Here is a 13,952-nt window from a genome sequence, read left to right as displayed (position 1 = left end):
TCCTTTCAAGCATTGTCTAGACTAGAGGAATGCACCCAGTATATCTCATTGTTTATCTTTAATTAAAAGTCCCAGACTTGCTGAAGTTACTTGTTAACTTGCAGATTTTTGCCCGGGAGAGATGAAAATAATTTTTGTCTAGTACAACAGATAACCCCAAAGATTTACGGCCTATTGGACATCAGCCATTTTAAAAATTGAACTCAGCAATCTTATCCTAACACTCTCTTGTCAGATTGCCTTTAAATACTGTATCCTAGCTTCTCACAGGCTTTTGAGTCAGTTGTGACATCTTACTGGTTTCTTCATTAATTAGTAATAATAATTAATTATAAGACCTTTGATAAGTGTTGATTTTATATTTACTTGATTTTATATTTACTTTTTTACCCTTTTGAAAATTATATATAGGGATGCCTGGGTGGCTCAGTCAGTTAAGTGTCTGCCTTCAGCTCAGGTCATGATCCCAGGATCCTGAGATCGAGCCCTGCATCAGGCTCCCTGCTCCGCGGAAGCCTGCTTCTCCCTCTGCCTGCCACTCCCCCTGCTTGTGCTCTCTCTCTAACAATAAATAAAATCTTTTTAAAAAATGAAAAATTTATATATATACACATAAAATATATATATTGAGGGATATATATAAGATATATATATACACATATTGAGGGAGTTGGTGAAGGCCCCTCTGAGAAAATCATTCTTATTTATTTATTTATTTATTTATTTATTTTTAAGTGATCTCTGTGCCCAATGTGGGACTTGAACTCACCACCCCTGAGATCAAGAGTCACACGTTCCACTGACTGAGTCAGTCAGATGCCCCTGAAAATTCTATTTCAACGTCGGCCATTGGTACCTTGTTGTGGCCCCGAGGACAGACCACAGGAAAGGTCAGTTTTGATGGGGGCAGGACAAAGTCTGGAGCATGGAGCAGTATCCGGAGGAGACAGTTGTCCCAGGGAGACTCCAGCAACCTACATAGACCCCTTTGCAGAGAATGAGGAAAAGCCAAAGATAAACTGGTCAGTGTTGGTCTGGGCCAGAGCCCAAGACTCCTTACTGGAACACATAACCATGGCTGATCTTATGTGTCATTGACGTTTCTAGTCGTTGACATGGTTTGATTTCCAGGACTCTGACTGCTCCCCAGGATAAACTTCCCTGCTCCATGGGCCTAGAATTGTATCACTTGCAAGTTCCATCTTTGGTTTAAAGTCCTTCCCTTTGTTAAAATGCAAATGTTTCTGAAAGAGTGGAACACATAACACCTTATCAGCCATTTACACATTAGTATAAACAAATTCCTTACCTTTTCTGAGGGCATATTTTATTATATTTATTTATTTGCCTCAGAAAACATGTGTGCTTCTCATTTAACACAGAGAACATTTCTTTGCATACAAACACTTGTACGTAAACTATGCTTTTTGCCTACTGATCTTTATATTTTGTTTAATTAACTAATTGGGGTTTTTTTAGCGAGGGAGAGAGATTGGGGGAGGGGAACATAGAGAGAGAGAGGGAGAGAGAATTTTAAGCAGGCTCCATGCTCAGCACAGAGCCCGACGTGGGGCTCAATCTCAGAGCCTGAGGTCATGACCTGAGCTGAAACCAAGAGTCGGACGCTTAACCAACTGAGCCACCCAGGCACTCCTAGTTAATTGATTTTTTTTAAAAAATTTTTATTGTTATGTTAATCCCCATACATTACATCATTAGTTTTAGATGTAGTGTTCCATGATTCATTGTTTGTGCATAACACCCAGTGCTCCATGCAGAACGTGCCCTCCTCAATACCCACCACCAGGCTAACCCATCCTCCCACCCCCCTCCCCTCTAGAACCCTCAGTTTCTTTTTCAGAGTCCATCGTCTCTCATGGTTCGTCTACTCCTCCGATTTCCCCCCTTCATTCTTCCCCTCCTGCTACCTTCTTCTTCTTCTTTTTTTTTTTTTCTTAACATATATTGCATTATTTGTTTCAGAGGTACAGATCTGAGATTCAACAGTCTTGCACAATTCACAGCGCTTACCAGAGCACATACCCTCCCCAGTGTCTCTCACCCAGTCACCCCATCCCTCCCACCCCACCCCCCACTCCAGCAACCCTCAGTTTGTTTCCTGCGATTAAGAATTCCTCATATCAGTGAGGTCATAAGATACATGTCTTTCTCTGTTTGACTTATTTCGCTCAGCATAATACCCTCCAGTTCCATCCACGTCGTTGCAAATGGCAAGATCTCATTCCTAAAAATATGGAACACTTCACAAATTTGTGTGTCATCCTTGCGCAGGGGCCATGTTAATCTTCTCTGTATCGTTCCAATTTTAGTATATGTGCTGCCGAAGCGAGCACTAGTTAATTGATTTTTAATTGAAGTATCGTTGACACACAATGTTACATTAGTTCCAGGTGTACAACATAGTGATTTGACAAGTCTATACGTTATGTTGTGCTCGCAAGTGTAGGTACCACCATACAACACTATTACAATACCCTTGCCTGTATTCCTTGTACTGTACCTTTCATCCCCATGACTTACTCATTCCATAACCAGAAGCCTGTATCCCCCACTTCCCTTCACCCATTTCACCTGCCCTTCCACTCACCTCCTCTCTGGCAACCACCAGTTTGTTCTCTGTATTTATGGGTCTGTTTCTGCTTTTTCTTTGTTTGGTTGTTTTGTTTTTTGATTCTGCATCTAAGTGAAATCATATAGAATTGTCTTTCTCTGTCTGACTTATTTCACATCGCATAATACCCTCTAGGTCCATCCGTGTTGTCACAGATGAGAAGACCTCATTCTTTTCCGTGGCTGAGTAATATTCCATCGTGTATATAAACTACATCTTCCTTATGCATTCATTCAGTCCGTATCAACAGACACCAAGTTGCTTCCATTTCTTGGCTATAGTACATAACACAGCAATGAACATAGGGCTGCATGTATCTTTTTGAGTTAGTGTTTTTGTTTTCTTTGGGTAAATATCCAGTAGTGGAATTATTGGATTGCATGATATTTCCATTTCAAACTTTCTGAGGAATCTCCATACCGTTTGCCACAGTGGCTGTGCCATGTGCATTCCCACCAAGGGTGCATGGGAGTTCCTCTCTGAGAACAAATTTTGGATGGGAGAAAGGGGGAAGAGCAGGCCTGCCCTGCTTTATGGGATAGGAAGTCTCAGGAGGCTCCAGAAAAGGGATTCGGGGGATGAGCTAGGGGCTTGGACTCACCGCCAGGTCCTCACGGGTGACGAAGCCCCTCTCCTTGGCCCCACAGTCCTGGAAAAAGCGTTGCAGCTCTGCAGCCTCCGGGGAGGACAAGGACTCTGGCTCTGGGGCCACAGGGGCATCCTGGCCGTCAGCTGGTTCTCGCATCTGCCGCCGGCGGCTGGAGCCCAGCCTGCGGCCTTTCCGGGGCACTCTCTGTCCACTCTCCATGCTGCTTTGGCCTGGGGACAGAGGAATGGTGAGGTGGTACCTGGCTGCTGCACCCAGTCACTCTGCTGAAAACCCTCCTATGGCTCCTGGAGAAAACACACCAGGGCTGATGAAGCTGATTGGACGCCAGCTGGCCTCTCGGACCTCGTGACCCTCCCCCACCCCCTGGCCTCCAGCATAAGGCCTTTGCCCTTCTGTTCCTTCTGCCTGGAATGCTTTTCCCTCGAGTTATCCGTGTGCTCTCATCTCTTTGCTTGTCAAAAGTTTTCTCTGGCCGTTATATAAAAGAGCCCCGTGCAGGATCAGTTCTGTTTTGAGGCGGGGGTGGGGACACAGGGTTGTCCAGGGTCTGGCCCTCTGAGCTGTCTCTCTTGCTACTCCTCCAGCTCATTCCTTCGCATCTCACCTTGAGTGATCCCTCCACTGTTGCCTCCTTCCTCTGTCTCACCTAATCTTCAATCTTTTTTTTCTCAACACCATCTCACTGCTCCTTGGTCACACGCACCATGGAATCAGTTAGCTCTTATGGCCTTGCACCTGCTTCAGCCCTCTCCCTCCCACACCCTCAGTCTGTCAAGCCTGCTGAACCATTTCCATGCCTGGAATATCAGACCCTCTCCCACCTTGCTCCCTTTGTCCCAACTTCCCCGACTCTCTTATCCCCCACCTAGTTGATGCCTTTTCCTCCCTCACCTTCGAGGCTGCGTCCTCCAAGAAGCCTTCCCTGCAACCATCCCCACGCTTCAAGCAAGGTCCAGTGCCCCCTAGGCTGTGGCCCCATGATGCTCTGGGCTCCCCCTATGGGTGTCACTGTGCACCTTGGTCCACACTGCTCCCCACTCCTTGACACACAGTAGGTGCTCATGTAAGGGTTGTCCAATTCACGAATTGGAGTCCTCCCAACTCTCACAGAAAGTCTTAGGTCAGTCAATTGATAAGGATTCTGATGGATAAGGATTTGTCTAGGTGAGACCCCAAGGACAGAACAAAGGGAGGCTGGAGTCTGGAAGGGGTACAGTCTGGGCCTGCCCTGGGGGAAATAAGCATGGGGTATATACAACTGTATGCAGTGGGAGGGGCCTAATGTGCACACGGGCAGGCAGCTTCCTGCAGGCCGCAGGACTGGAGCCAAGCTCTAAAGAAGACAGGTAGGATTTAGAAGCAGTGAACAGCATGCACAAAGGAACATGTGCAGCATGAGACAGCAGGAACAAGAAGACCCCTCTGAGCTTTCTCTGCTGAGGTTAAAGGTCACAGACAGGCTGAGTGGAGGGATGATGGGCTTCTTCAAGGGCTCTGGCACCACCGGTCCAGCCTCCCTTCGGGCCAGTTCTCTGGCATTGGCTGCATAGGACTTGAATAAATCAATTCCTCAGCCTGCGGAGATCCCCAAACTTTAAAGTGAAATCGAGTCTCTCTCTCTCTGCCAGTCTTTCTCTCTCTTTCTTCCTGTGTGTTTTATCACTCCATCTGTTTCTCTACATCTTGCTGTCTATTTGTCTCTCTGTTGGGGCCGTCCAAGTCTGTTTCAGATGCAGGGTTTTTTTTGTTTTTTTTTTAAAGATTTTCTTTCCTTTCTTTCTTTCTTTCTTTCTTTCTTTCTTTCTTTCTTTCTTTCTTTCTTTCTTTCTTTCTTTCTTTCTGACAGAGTGAGAGCATGAGCGAAGGGGTGGGGTAAGAGGGAGAGGGAGAAGCAAGCTCCCTGCTGAGCAGAGAGCCAGATATGGGACTCGATTCCAGGACCTTGGGACCATGAGCTGAGCTGAAGGCAGACGCTTAACCGACTGAGCCACCCAGGCACCCCCAGATGCAGTTTTAAGATCATAGATGAAAGCTGCAGAGCCAGATCTGAGGGGCTTTGCAAAAGCCAATTGCACACATTTCTTCCTAGCCCAGTGGCTTGGGATCAGCCACCGCGGGACTATTTACACCACATGAGCCAGCAAACACTACAAATCAGGGCTTTTTCCCCCTCAAAGAACAGTTAGCAGTACAGCATACCTCTGCCAAGAAGACATTCTTCTGCCCAAACCGTTCCCAAGATCTAGCATGCGCTCGGGTGACAAGCATTTACTGAGGATCAGCTGAAGGCTGGCACAGTGGTGAGCCCTCCTGCCACAAGGCACTGGTTCCATCAGGTGAATTAGGAAGAGGTGTGCCTTCTTCCAGGCAGTCCATCCCACCATCTTGATTCATAGATGTGGAAAAGGAGGCCCAAGAGAGGAAGTGACTTCCAGTCACACTGCTCTGAGTCAGACAGACCTCTGCCTCTCCCAGGCCTGCTGCTTGCAAGCTGTGTGACCTTGGGCAAGTCACTTAACGTTCCCGTGTCTCAGCTTCCTTACTGGAACGTGGGACTGGTATCTACCCCAGAAGGTTGCTGTGAGGATTGGACCCGATCATTCAAGTTGAAACACCACCGCCCATTCCTAGCATGGCCCACCTCCCTTTCTGGCTTTGCTTTCTCTCAGCACGTGTCATGTTCTCAGGATAGTGTTTTATTTAGCTGGTAAAATTTCCACCGTTTCTTACTGAAATGTCAGCTTCACGTGAGTTGAAAGTATATTCTTTCGTTTACTGCTCTAATTACCAAATGCCTAGAACAGTGCCCTGCATACAGCTGGCGTTCTGCAAACCCTGGTTGACTATATAACACACATGAAGCGTCCACAGCTATGCCCAGCCCACAGTGGCTGCTGGATAAAGGTGGCGTTGACAATAGTGGTGACCACATGGCAGGGGGTGGAGGGGGCGTGAAATTCCATTGGAGCCTCAGCAAAACTGAGTACTGTACAGATACTATTTCCTCCCACTGGACCTGTGAGGAAACCGAGGGAGGCTCTGAGATGCAGAGGCCTGCCCAAGCCGTGCCCCAAGACCACTTCCTGGAGAGGTACCTCCTTGGTGGCGGAAGCCCCTGTGTGGAATGCCAGACAGAGCATGAGTGGGACAAAGGCTTCTGGAGCAGGGCGGAGTGGGCCAGCTTTGCTTGTCGGTGTAAGACTTGGAAACTCGGGACGCCTGGGTGGCTCAGTCGGTGAAGCATCTGCCTTCAGCTCAGGTCATGGTCCCAGGGTCCTGGGATCGAGCCCCGCATGGGGCTCCCCGCTGAGTGGGGAGCCTGCATCTCCCCCTCCCTCTGGCCCTCCCCCTGCTTGTGCTCTCCCTCTCTCTGTCAAATAAATAAATAAAATCTTTAAAAAAAAGAAAAAGACTTAGAAACTCAAGTTGCACATGTACTTCCGTTGAAGATAACATACAAGAGGCAGCAAGATAAGATTCTCAGTGCAGAAGCTTCTAGAACTGAAGCCCTGGGAGAAGAGTTTATAATGATATGGGGGCCACGTCACTAAGTCTGCCAGGCTCCCACAAGTAAAGGAAATTAGAAGTACATTCCCTGTGGCCATATCCCAGGATATGGGATGTTTTTGACATGGCTTTCAGGGAGTTCCTCGTCGGGCTGCACTTCCACAGCCCATTTCCAACAGTCCCCTGGCGTTTCATAAGAAAGGAGCACCTTCTGGGGCGCCTGGGTGGCTCATTCGGTTGAGGTTTTGGCTCAGGTCATGATCTCAGGGTCGTGAGATCGTCAGGCTCTGCGCTCAGTGGGGAGTCCGCGTGCTATGATCTCTCTCTGCCCCCCTGCTCCTCCCCTGCTCGCTCTCTCTCTCTCTCTCTCTCTCTAAAAGGAAGGAAGGAAGGAAGGAAGGAAGGAAGGAAGGAAGGAAGGAAGGAAGGAAGGAACGGAGGGAGGGAGGAAGGAAGGGAGGGAGGAAGGAAGGAAGAAGAGAGAATCCTCTGGACACCTCACCAGCTCCCGCCCTGCCACAGCCTCAGCGATCAGTCCTTCCCTCCCTGGAGGCCACTCAGGAGGCCTAGGGTGGAAAGGCAGCCCGTTCCCTACCCCGAGCACTGCCTCAAAGTATAACCACCAACCGTCGGGGATGGCGAACTCCCCCTTCATGGCCTCATAGCACACCCTAAAAGTAGTCTGCACCCCTTTCACGGCCAAGCATGACTACCCAGAGATAGTGGGGACATCCTCAGTCACTCCTCACGTGCGGGTACACGGGTGCTCACACACGCACACACACACACGCACACTCCCTCCTCAGCCGGCTCCCACCACCAACCACACGCTCACGGGTCTGACAGGACCTTCCTCACAGATCGTTCGCGTGTACGGAGGTCCCTGCCCACTCAGAGTCACTCACAACAACACCCCTCGGGGTCAGCCGGCGGGGGCACCCCCCCTCCTCTGCCACATTCCCCTCGCTGGATCATGGCGACCTCGCGCCCTTAACAGTCAGAAGCCCCTCGTGACCAGGAACACACATTCGCACCCTCAGCACTCCCACGTCTCCCCACATTCCTCGCCCAAGAAATCATACAAAGTTGGAAGCCAGACTTGAGAGCAAATGGATCCTCCTCCCAGGCAACTGTAGGAATCAGCTCCCCACTGGAGGATTGGGTTAGGGGAGCAGACACCACAGGCTTTGGGTCAGGGAAGGAGTGGAGAGCCCCATAAGAAAAATGGGGTAGGGGGCAGCTGTGCTAGGTTTCCCCCAATTCCTTCATTCTCTCACCAAAGGGACAAGGAACTGGGTCTGCTCTTCACTCCACTTACTTCAATAACTGCAAGTAATAGCAATGGTCACTGAACCCAAATTGTCCAAGTTGGTGGGTCTGAGAGACCACCCAGTGCCTTGCTCCAGTCTAGTTACCCTCTCTTCCCCTCACCAACTCGATAGAAAAACCAAGGCTCTGAGAAGCCAGGTGACTTGCCCAAGGTCACACGGCCATTTAAGGTAGGCAATCTATCCCAGTCCCCTGCCCAAGTGCCCTCTTGAGACCATGCAGGGAGCTCCAAACTCTCGAAAAAAGAGAGCTCAGACCTTTGTACCCTGGTCATAAGAGCCAGGTGGAGACCCAGACTGCTCCTTCTCCCATCCTCACCCCCTCCAAAGAAAAGAAGCATTGCAACTCCAGGTGGCTCCCACCTCTCAAAGGCTCCCCGTCGTGCTCACAGTCCTGGCCTCCTGGACCTGGTGATGAGGCAACCACTGCCCCCAGGAGCCCACGAGCTCTGGAACTGTTAACAGTCTTGTCTCTTGCTTAATCGCTCTTTCCGTTCCCCAGCAAGCCAATCTCCTGTGTTATCTATGCGACTTCCTGTAGAAGTGAGCACTGGGTGTCCTTTCATAATCTTGCCTGGTACTCCCCAGACCCCTCACCCTAGACTCCTAGAATTGGAGACTGCTAGAAATGGAAGGGAGGTCCTTGTAAGCAGAGGCTCTGAAGGGCAAGATGGGCTGGTCAAGGTCACTCAGCTCTCAGGGGCAAAACCAGAACTTGGACCCGAGGCTCTGGTTGCCAGCATGACGCTGTGTCTTACCCCAGCCAGAGCGTTGATAGGCCCGGTTCTGGCTAAAGCTGGGTATATGGACTGTCCTGGGTAACTGCACACCGTGCCTTCCCTCACGTCCTTGACCTCAGACGGTGAGGAAAACCAGGGCAGGCCTACATCCAAATCATCTTTTAGAGAATAGTCTAACTTAATACCAAAATATACTGTACAGGTACAACCACCAAAAGAGTGTGGTACCCATGCATGAATATACAAGGATGAATCAATGGAACAGAATTGACAGGAATAGACTCAAGTACATATGGGAATTTAATGTATGTTAAAAGTGGCATTTCAGGGACGACTGGGTGGCTCAGTCAGTTAAGCGTCAGACTCTTGGTTTCTGCTTAGGTCATGATCTCACGGGTCATGGAATTGGGTCTCGTTGGGCTCCACGTTTGGTGGGGAGTCTGCTTGAGATTCTTTCCCTCTGCCCCTCCCCCCACTCGTTCTATTTCTCTCTCTCAAATAAATAAATAAAATCTTAAAAAAAAAAAAGGCCAGGTACAGGGGCACCTGGCTGGCTCAGTCAGCAGACTGTGGGACTCTTGATCTCAAGGTTGTAAGTTCGAGCCCCATATTGGGTGTGGAGATTACTTTAAAAAAAAAAAAGCAAGGTGCTAGAACAGTGAGTCTAGTATGCTTTGCATGAAGAAAAAAAAGTGTATGGATGAAATTTATGCTCTATAAATACATGTGCTTTCATATATGGCTGTAAATGCACCAAATATCTCTGACGAATATACAAGAAACTGGTAGCAGTTGGGCTGGAGAGAAGTGGGATAGAGAAGGAGGGAAGTTTAGGTTCCACTGTTTATTTTGTACCATCTTTACACATGATCCACTCAAAAATAAATGTAAAAATAATTTGTACATATTCAGAGAGAGAATGATGTAGGAAGTGTGGTAAAATGTTCACATGTAGGGACTATTGGTGAAGGGTATATGGGAATTATTTTACTATTTTTGCAGCTTTTCTGTGTGTCTGAAATTATTTCAAAACAAAAAGTTTTAAAATTTAATAAATTTAGGGGTGCCTGGGTGGCTCAGTCGTTAAGCGGCTGCCTTCGGCTCAGGTCATGATCCCGGGGCCCTGGGATCGAGTCCCGTATCGGGCTCTCTGCTCAGCAGGAAGCCTGCTTCTCCCTGTCCCACTCCCCCTACTTGTGTTCCCTCTCTCGCTGTGTCTCTCTGTGTCAAATAAATAAAAAAACCTTTAAAAAATTTAATAAATTTAATTTCTAAATTAATATATATTCTCCCAACGAACCATCCTTTTTACCCCATTTTCACGGCTGAGGAAATTAATACTCAGAGAGTTTCTATAGCTTTATTGAATTAAATAAAGCATTGATTTTTTATTCAAAAATATTTATTGAGCACCTAATATGTGCCAGGCACTGTGCTAGGCACTGAGGATATAAAACTGAGGGGAAAAAAAAATGATACGTCATATAATGTCTGGTAGCAATAAGTGCTATGAAGAAAAGTAAAGCAAAGTGAATGAATAAAAGGGTGGGAAGCATACTTTAGATGGGGTGGCTGGAGGAGGCCTCTCTGAGGAGGTGATATTGGAAGAGAGCTTATGAGGAAGAAAATCTAGAAGAAGAGTGTTCAGGGAGAAGGAACAATGAGTGCAAAGGCCCTGAGGCAGGAACATGCTTTGTGTTCCTGAGGAACAGTGAGGAGACCTGTGTAGCTGGAGCAGGTAATGGAGGGAAGAGGGAAAAGTAGAGAAGATGAGGTCAGAAGTAACAGGAGGACCTGTAGGCCACGTGAAGATCTGGGTTCTTAGAGTGAGGTGGAAGCCATTTGGAGGGTGACATGATCCTTCATTGTGGATAATAGACTGTACTAGGCAAGGGCAGAAGCAGGGAGACCAGTGAGGAGGCTGTTAGGATAATTCGGACAAGAAGAGATGCTTTGGACCAGGAGGGCAGTGGCGGAGGTGATGGCGAGAGGACTCGGGATATATTTTGAAAGTAGGACCAGCAGTCTGCTGCTGGGTGGGGCAGCTACAACAAATCCAAGACCTTTTTCTCAGCAGTGAGGGGTTTTTTGCCATTTCCCTGGGAAACAGAGTGAGGCTGGATTTTTAAAACCCAGCCCCCAGGATCTCAAACACGCTGAGTTCATTTGCCCCCCATCCCCACGACCCACCTTCCAACCATGGACATAAAAGGGGCGCGGAGAAAGCAGGAGTTGTCCCTGCCTCGGGTGAAGCCCGAGTGGTCAGAGCTCAGCCTGGCCGCCCTCCGCAGCAGCCCCAGGGAGAACCCGTCCGGGAGCCAGCTGACTGGAGGCCATAGCCAAGTGCCGAGGAAAACGTTCGCTCCAGGCCTTTTTGGAAACAGTGGAGCTAATTTTAAAATACGGTGTCGCGGGGCGCCTGGGTGGCTCAGTTGGTTAAGCGACTGCCTTCGGCTCAGGTCATGATCCTGGAGTCCCGGGATCGAGTCCCGCATCGGGCTCCCTGCTCGGCAGGGAGTCTGCTTCTCCCTCTGCCCTCTTCCTTCTCATGCTCTCTGTCTCTCATTCTTTCTCTCTCAAATAAATAAATAAAATCTTTAAAAAAAATAAAAAATAAAATAAAAAATAAAATACGGTGTCGCTGGACTTAAAAACACTGAGCTCAGAAACTACCCTTTGCAAAAACTGAGTGAATGAACGAGGACCCAAGACAGCGAGACTGCTTTATGAATGGGAACGTTTCACACTCGCGGTTTTTCAATTCCCAAAAGATGCTTGAATTCACTTCCCAGCCCAGTAAACCCTGGAGCAAAATACTCTCCGTCCTGAGGTGCCGTGTCAAGAGCTGGGACTCCCCTGCCTCCAGCCGCTGGTTCCAAACTAGCTCTAGAAGGAACGTAGGCAGCGGGCACTTCTGCGCAGGGAACCAGGGCCGGGAGCGCGGTGCGAATTTGCATTTATATAGCACGCTTTCCGTAGGCTTGAGAAAACCTGGGTTGCGTCAGAGGCGGAGGAGGGGCACAGCAGAGGCAGGTGCCCAAAAACCTCCGCAGAGCTGTCACCATGGTAGTGGCCCTGGGCGAGACACTTCCCCTTTCTGGCTCATGGAGCAGGCAACTTGACCTGGGTCATCTGCGTGAATATCCTGGCTTCCCACCGCTTCCTAGAGGTGTGGCCTCAGGCGAGCGACTTAAGGGCTTATTGCCTCAGTTTCTCGCCTGTGAAACACAGGCAACAGCAGCGCCCACCTCGTAGACTTGTTGTCAGGATTAAATGCTGTAAACCGCATAAAGCATTTGGAAACCAAGTTAGGCAGATGATGTTATTTTTGTGGCTGTTAAAAGAAGGAGATGGAGTTAGAGAATCTCCAACTTGCCCAGCCTGCCAATTGGCAGATGGCCCCGTTCATATGCCAGACTGATTGGCAAGCGCTGAGGGGCAGTGACCTGGGACCTGAGAGAGGGGACGGCCTGGGGTGGGGTGGAGGATGGGAGCCAGGGTGGGGTTTGAGAGATGAATGCTGGGGTCAGGCAGGAAATTCAAGCCACAGGGAATAATTCATTCATGCGACAAATACTTATTGACCACCTGCTCTGCGTCGGGCACTTTTTAGGTGCTGGGATACAGCAGCAAACTAAACGGGCAAAGTCCTCCCCTCGTGGAGCTCACACTTCCGTGGGCTGATGGGAGAGGGGAAAGTCGCAGTGACTTTCGCCAACTGGCTCATCTAGGCACGGAGCTGGCGGAAGGGAAGTTCTAGAAGCTGCTGCTGATGCACCACCTGTGTCCCCCACCAGACCACATCTGTGTTCACCTGAAGCTTTGGTTCCCGGCAATGATACAGCTGCTCATTCCTTCCAGTTTTCTCCGGCATCACGGGGACCCACTCCACCCAAACTTGCCCCTGGAGGAAGCCCTCAGGCAGTGCTGGGTGGCGTCCGCAGTTAAGTACCCCACAGACAAGGACCCCAGAGGGACAATTCTCCAGCACGTTCCACATGGTTCCTCTGACCTCCCTGGTGGGTCTGGTCCCAGGAGTACACACAGCAGAACTGGCCCACCAGCACCTTTATGGCTTTTTCCTTCCCTTTCTCACATTCTTTTCTCTCCTCCCTGTGCTTCCAGAGACGACCTCCCAAATAAACCACACAAGTCCTCGTCTCAGGTTCCTTTGGAGGGGAGAAAAAAATCGAAGACGGGTGGTACCAGAAATGACAGACAACAAGATGGGCTTCTGAAGACGGGTCCCTCGCCAGTGCAGTGACAAGGGGGACCTGACTGCTGGCGGGGAGCAGGGGGGTGACACCCGCGACAGGCTGTGGCCGCACAAGGACCAGCACTCAGCTGTGAGAGGCGGATTGGAGTGGGGGACAGGTGGGATTCAAGGGCAACGCTGACTTATGCAGTAGGTCTAACGCTGGAAAGATAGGGGGCGGTGGTCACGATGAGGAGCATGCACTTGGCTGGCTTTGGTTAACTGCCCTAGCGGTCTTGAAGAAAGAGAATGACCGGCTCAACTTAGAGCACGTTGTGGGAGACGGGAGAACCCCATCAGAACATTTTATTTATTTTTTAATATTTTATTTATTTATTTGAGAGGGAGAGTGAGCGAGAGACAGAGTGAGAGAGCACGAGCGGGGGGTGGGGCAGAGGGAGAGGGAGAAGCAGGCTCCCCGCTGAGCAAGAAGCCCGATGCAGGACTCGATCCCAGGACCCCGGGATCATGACCCGAGCCGAAGGCAGACACTCAACCGACTGAGCCACCCAGGTGCCCCCCAGAGGAGCATTCTAAATGGCCCTCATTTCTGTGGCCCACTGGCAGGCTGTGTGGATAATCAGCCCCAGGATTTCATCACAAAGGTGGTGGAGCTACAGGGAGGCTCGATGCATGGCCCCAGCCAGCAGGAAAAGTGGGGAAGGGGGGTGCCCTGAGGCCTGGAATAGAGCTATGTGGATGGATGCCCTCAGGAACCTGTACTCCATGCCCCTAAGCCCTCCAGGCCTGCAGAAGCACCCCCTCCCTTGCTAGAGGAGGATGCTTTCGCACTAGCTGCAGCCCACACGGAGGACTCCCCTGGGGTGAATGACGCACAAGGTGAGGCTTATCTTCCCCAAGATCCCTTCCACCTTCCCTC

General features: G+C 49.7%; 1 protein-coding gene and 1 non-coding gene across 2 annotated transcripts in view; both read right to left on the bottom strand.

The window, feature by feature from the left end:
- The window catches only part of RAB44 (RAB44, member RAS oncogene family), a 34,989-nt gene extending 25,975 nt beyond the window's left edge, over positions 1 to 9,014 (bottom strand). Inside the window, exons 1-2 of the mRNA XM_045865987.3 lie at positions 8,441 to 9,014; positions 3,234 to 3,451 (exon numbers count right to left, since the gene is read on the bottom strand). Of these exons, the coding sequence (XP_045721943.1) occupies positions 3,234 to 3,440 (207 nt within the window). The 5' untranslated portion in view covers positions 3,441 to 3,451; positions 8,441 to 9,014. The remainder of the gene's footprint in view (positions 1 to 3,233; positions 3,452 to 8,440) is intronic.
- LOC123837995 (U6 spliceosomal RNA) lies at positions 2,248 to 2,354 on the bottom strand. Its single transcript, XR_006789340.1, has one exon. It is a non-coding gene; the product is annotated as a U6 spliceosomal RNA (small nuclear RNA).
- Positions 9,015 to 13,952: the final 4,938 nt, after the last annotated feature.

The sequence above is a fragment of the Mirounga angustirostris genome, unplaced genomic scaffold, assembly GCF_029215605.1.
Source record: "Mirounga angustirostris isolate CCGP_5_RB_7025 unplaced genomic scaffold, mMirAng1.0.hap1 SCAF_8, whole genome shotgun sequence".
Classification (NCBI taxonomy): domain Eukaryota; kingdom Metazoa; phylum Chordata; class Mammalia; order Carnivora; family Phocidae; genus Mirounga; species Mirounga angustirostris.
This window is presented reverse-complemented; position numbering and strand designations above follow the sequence as displayed.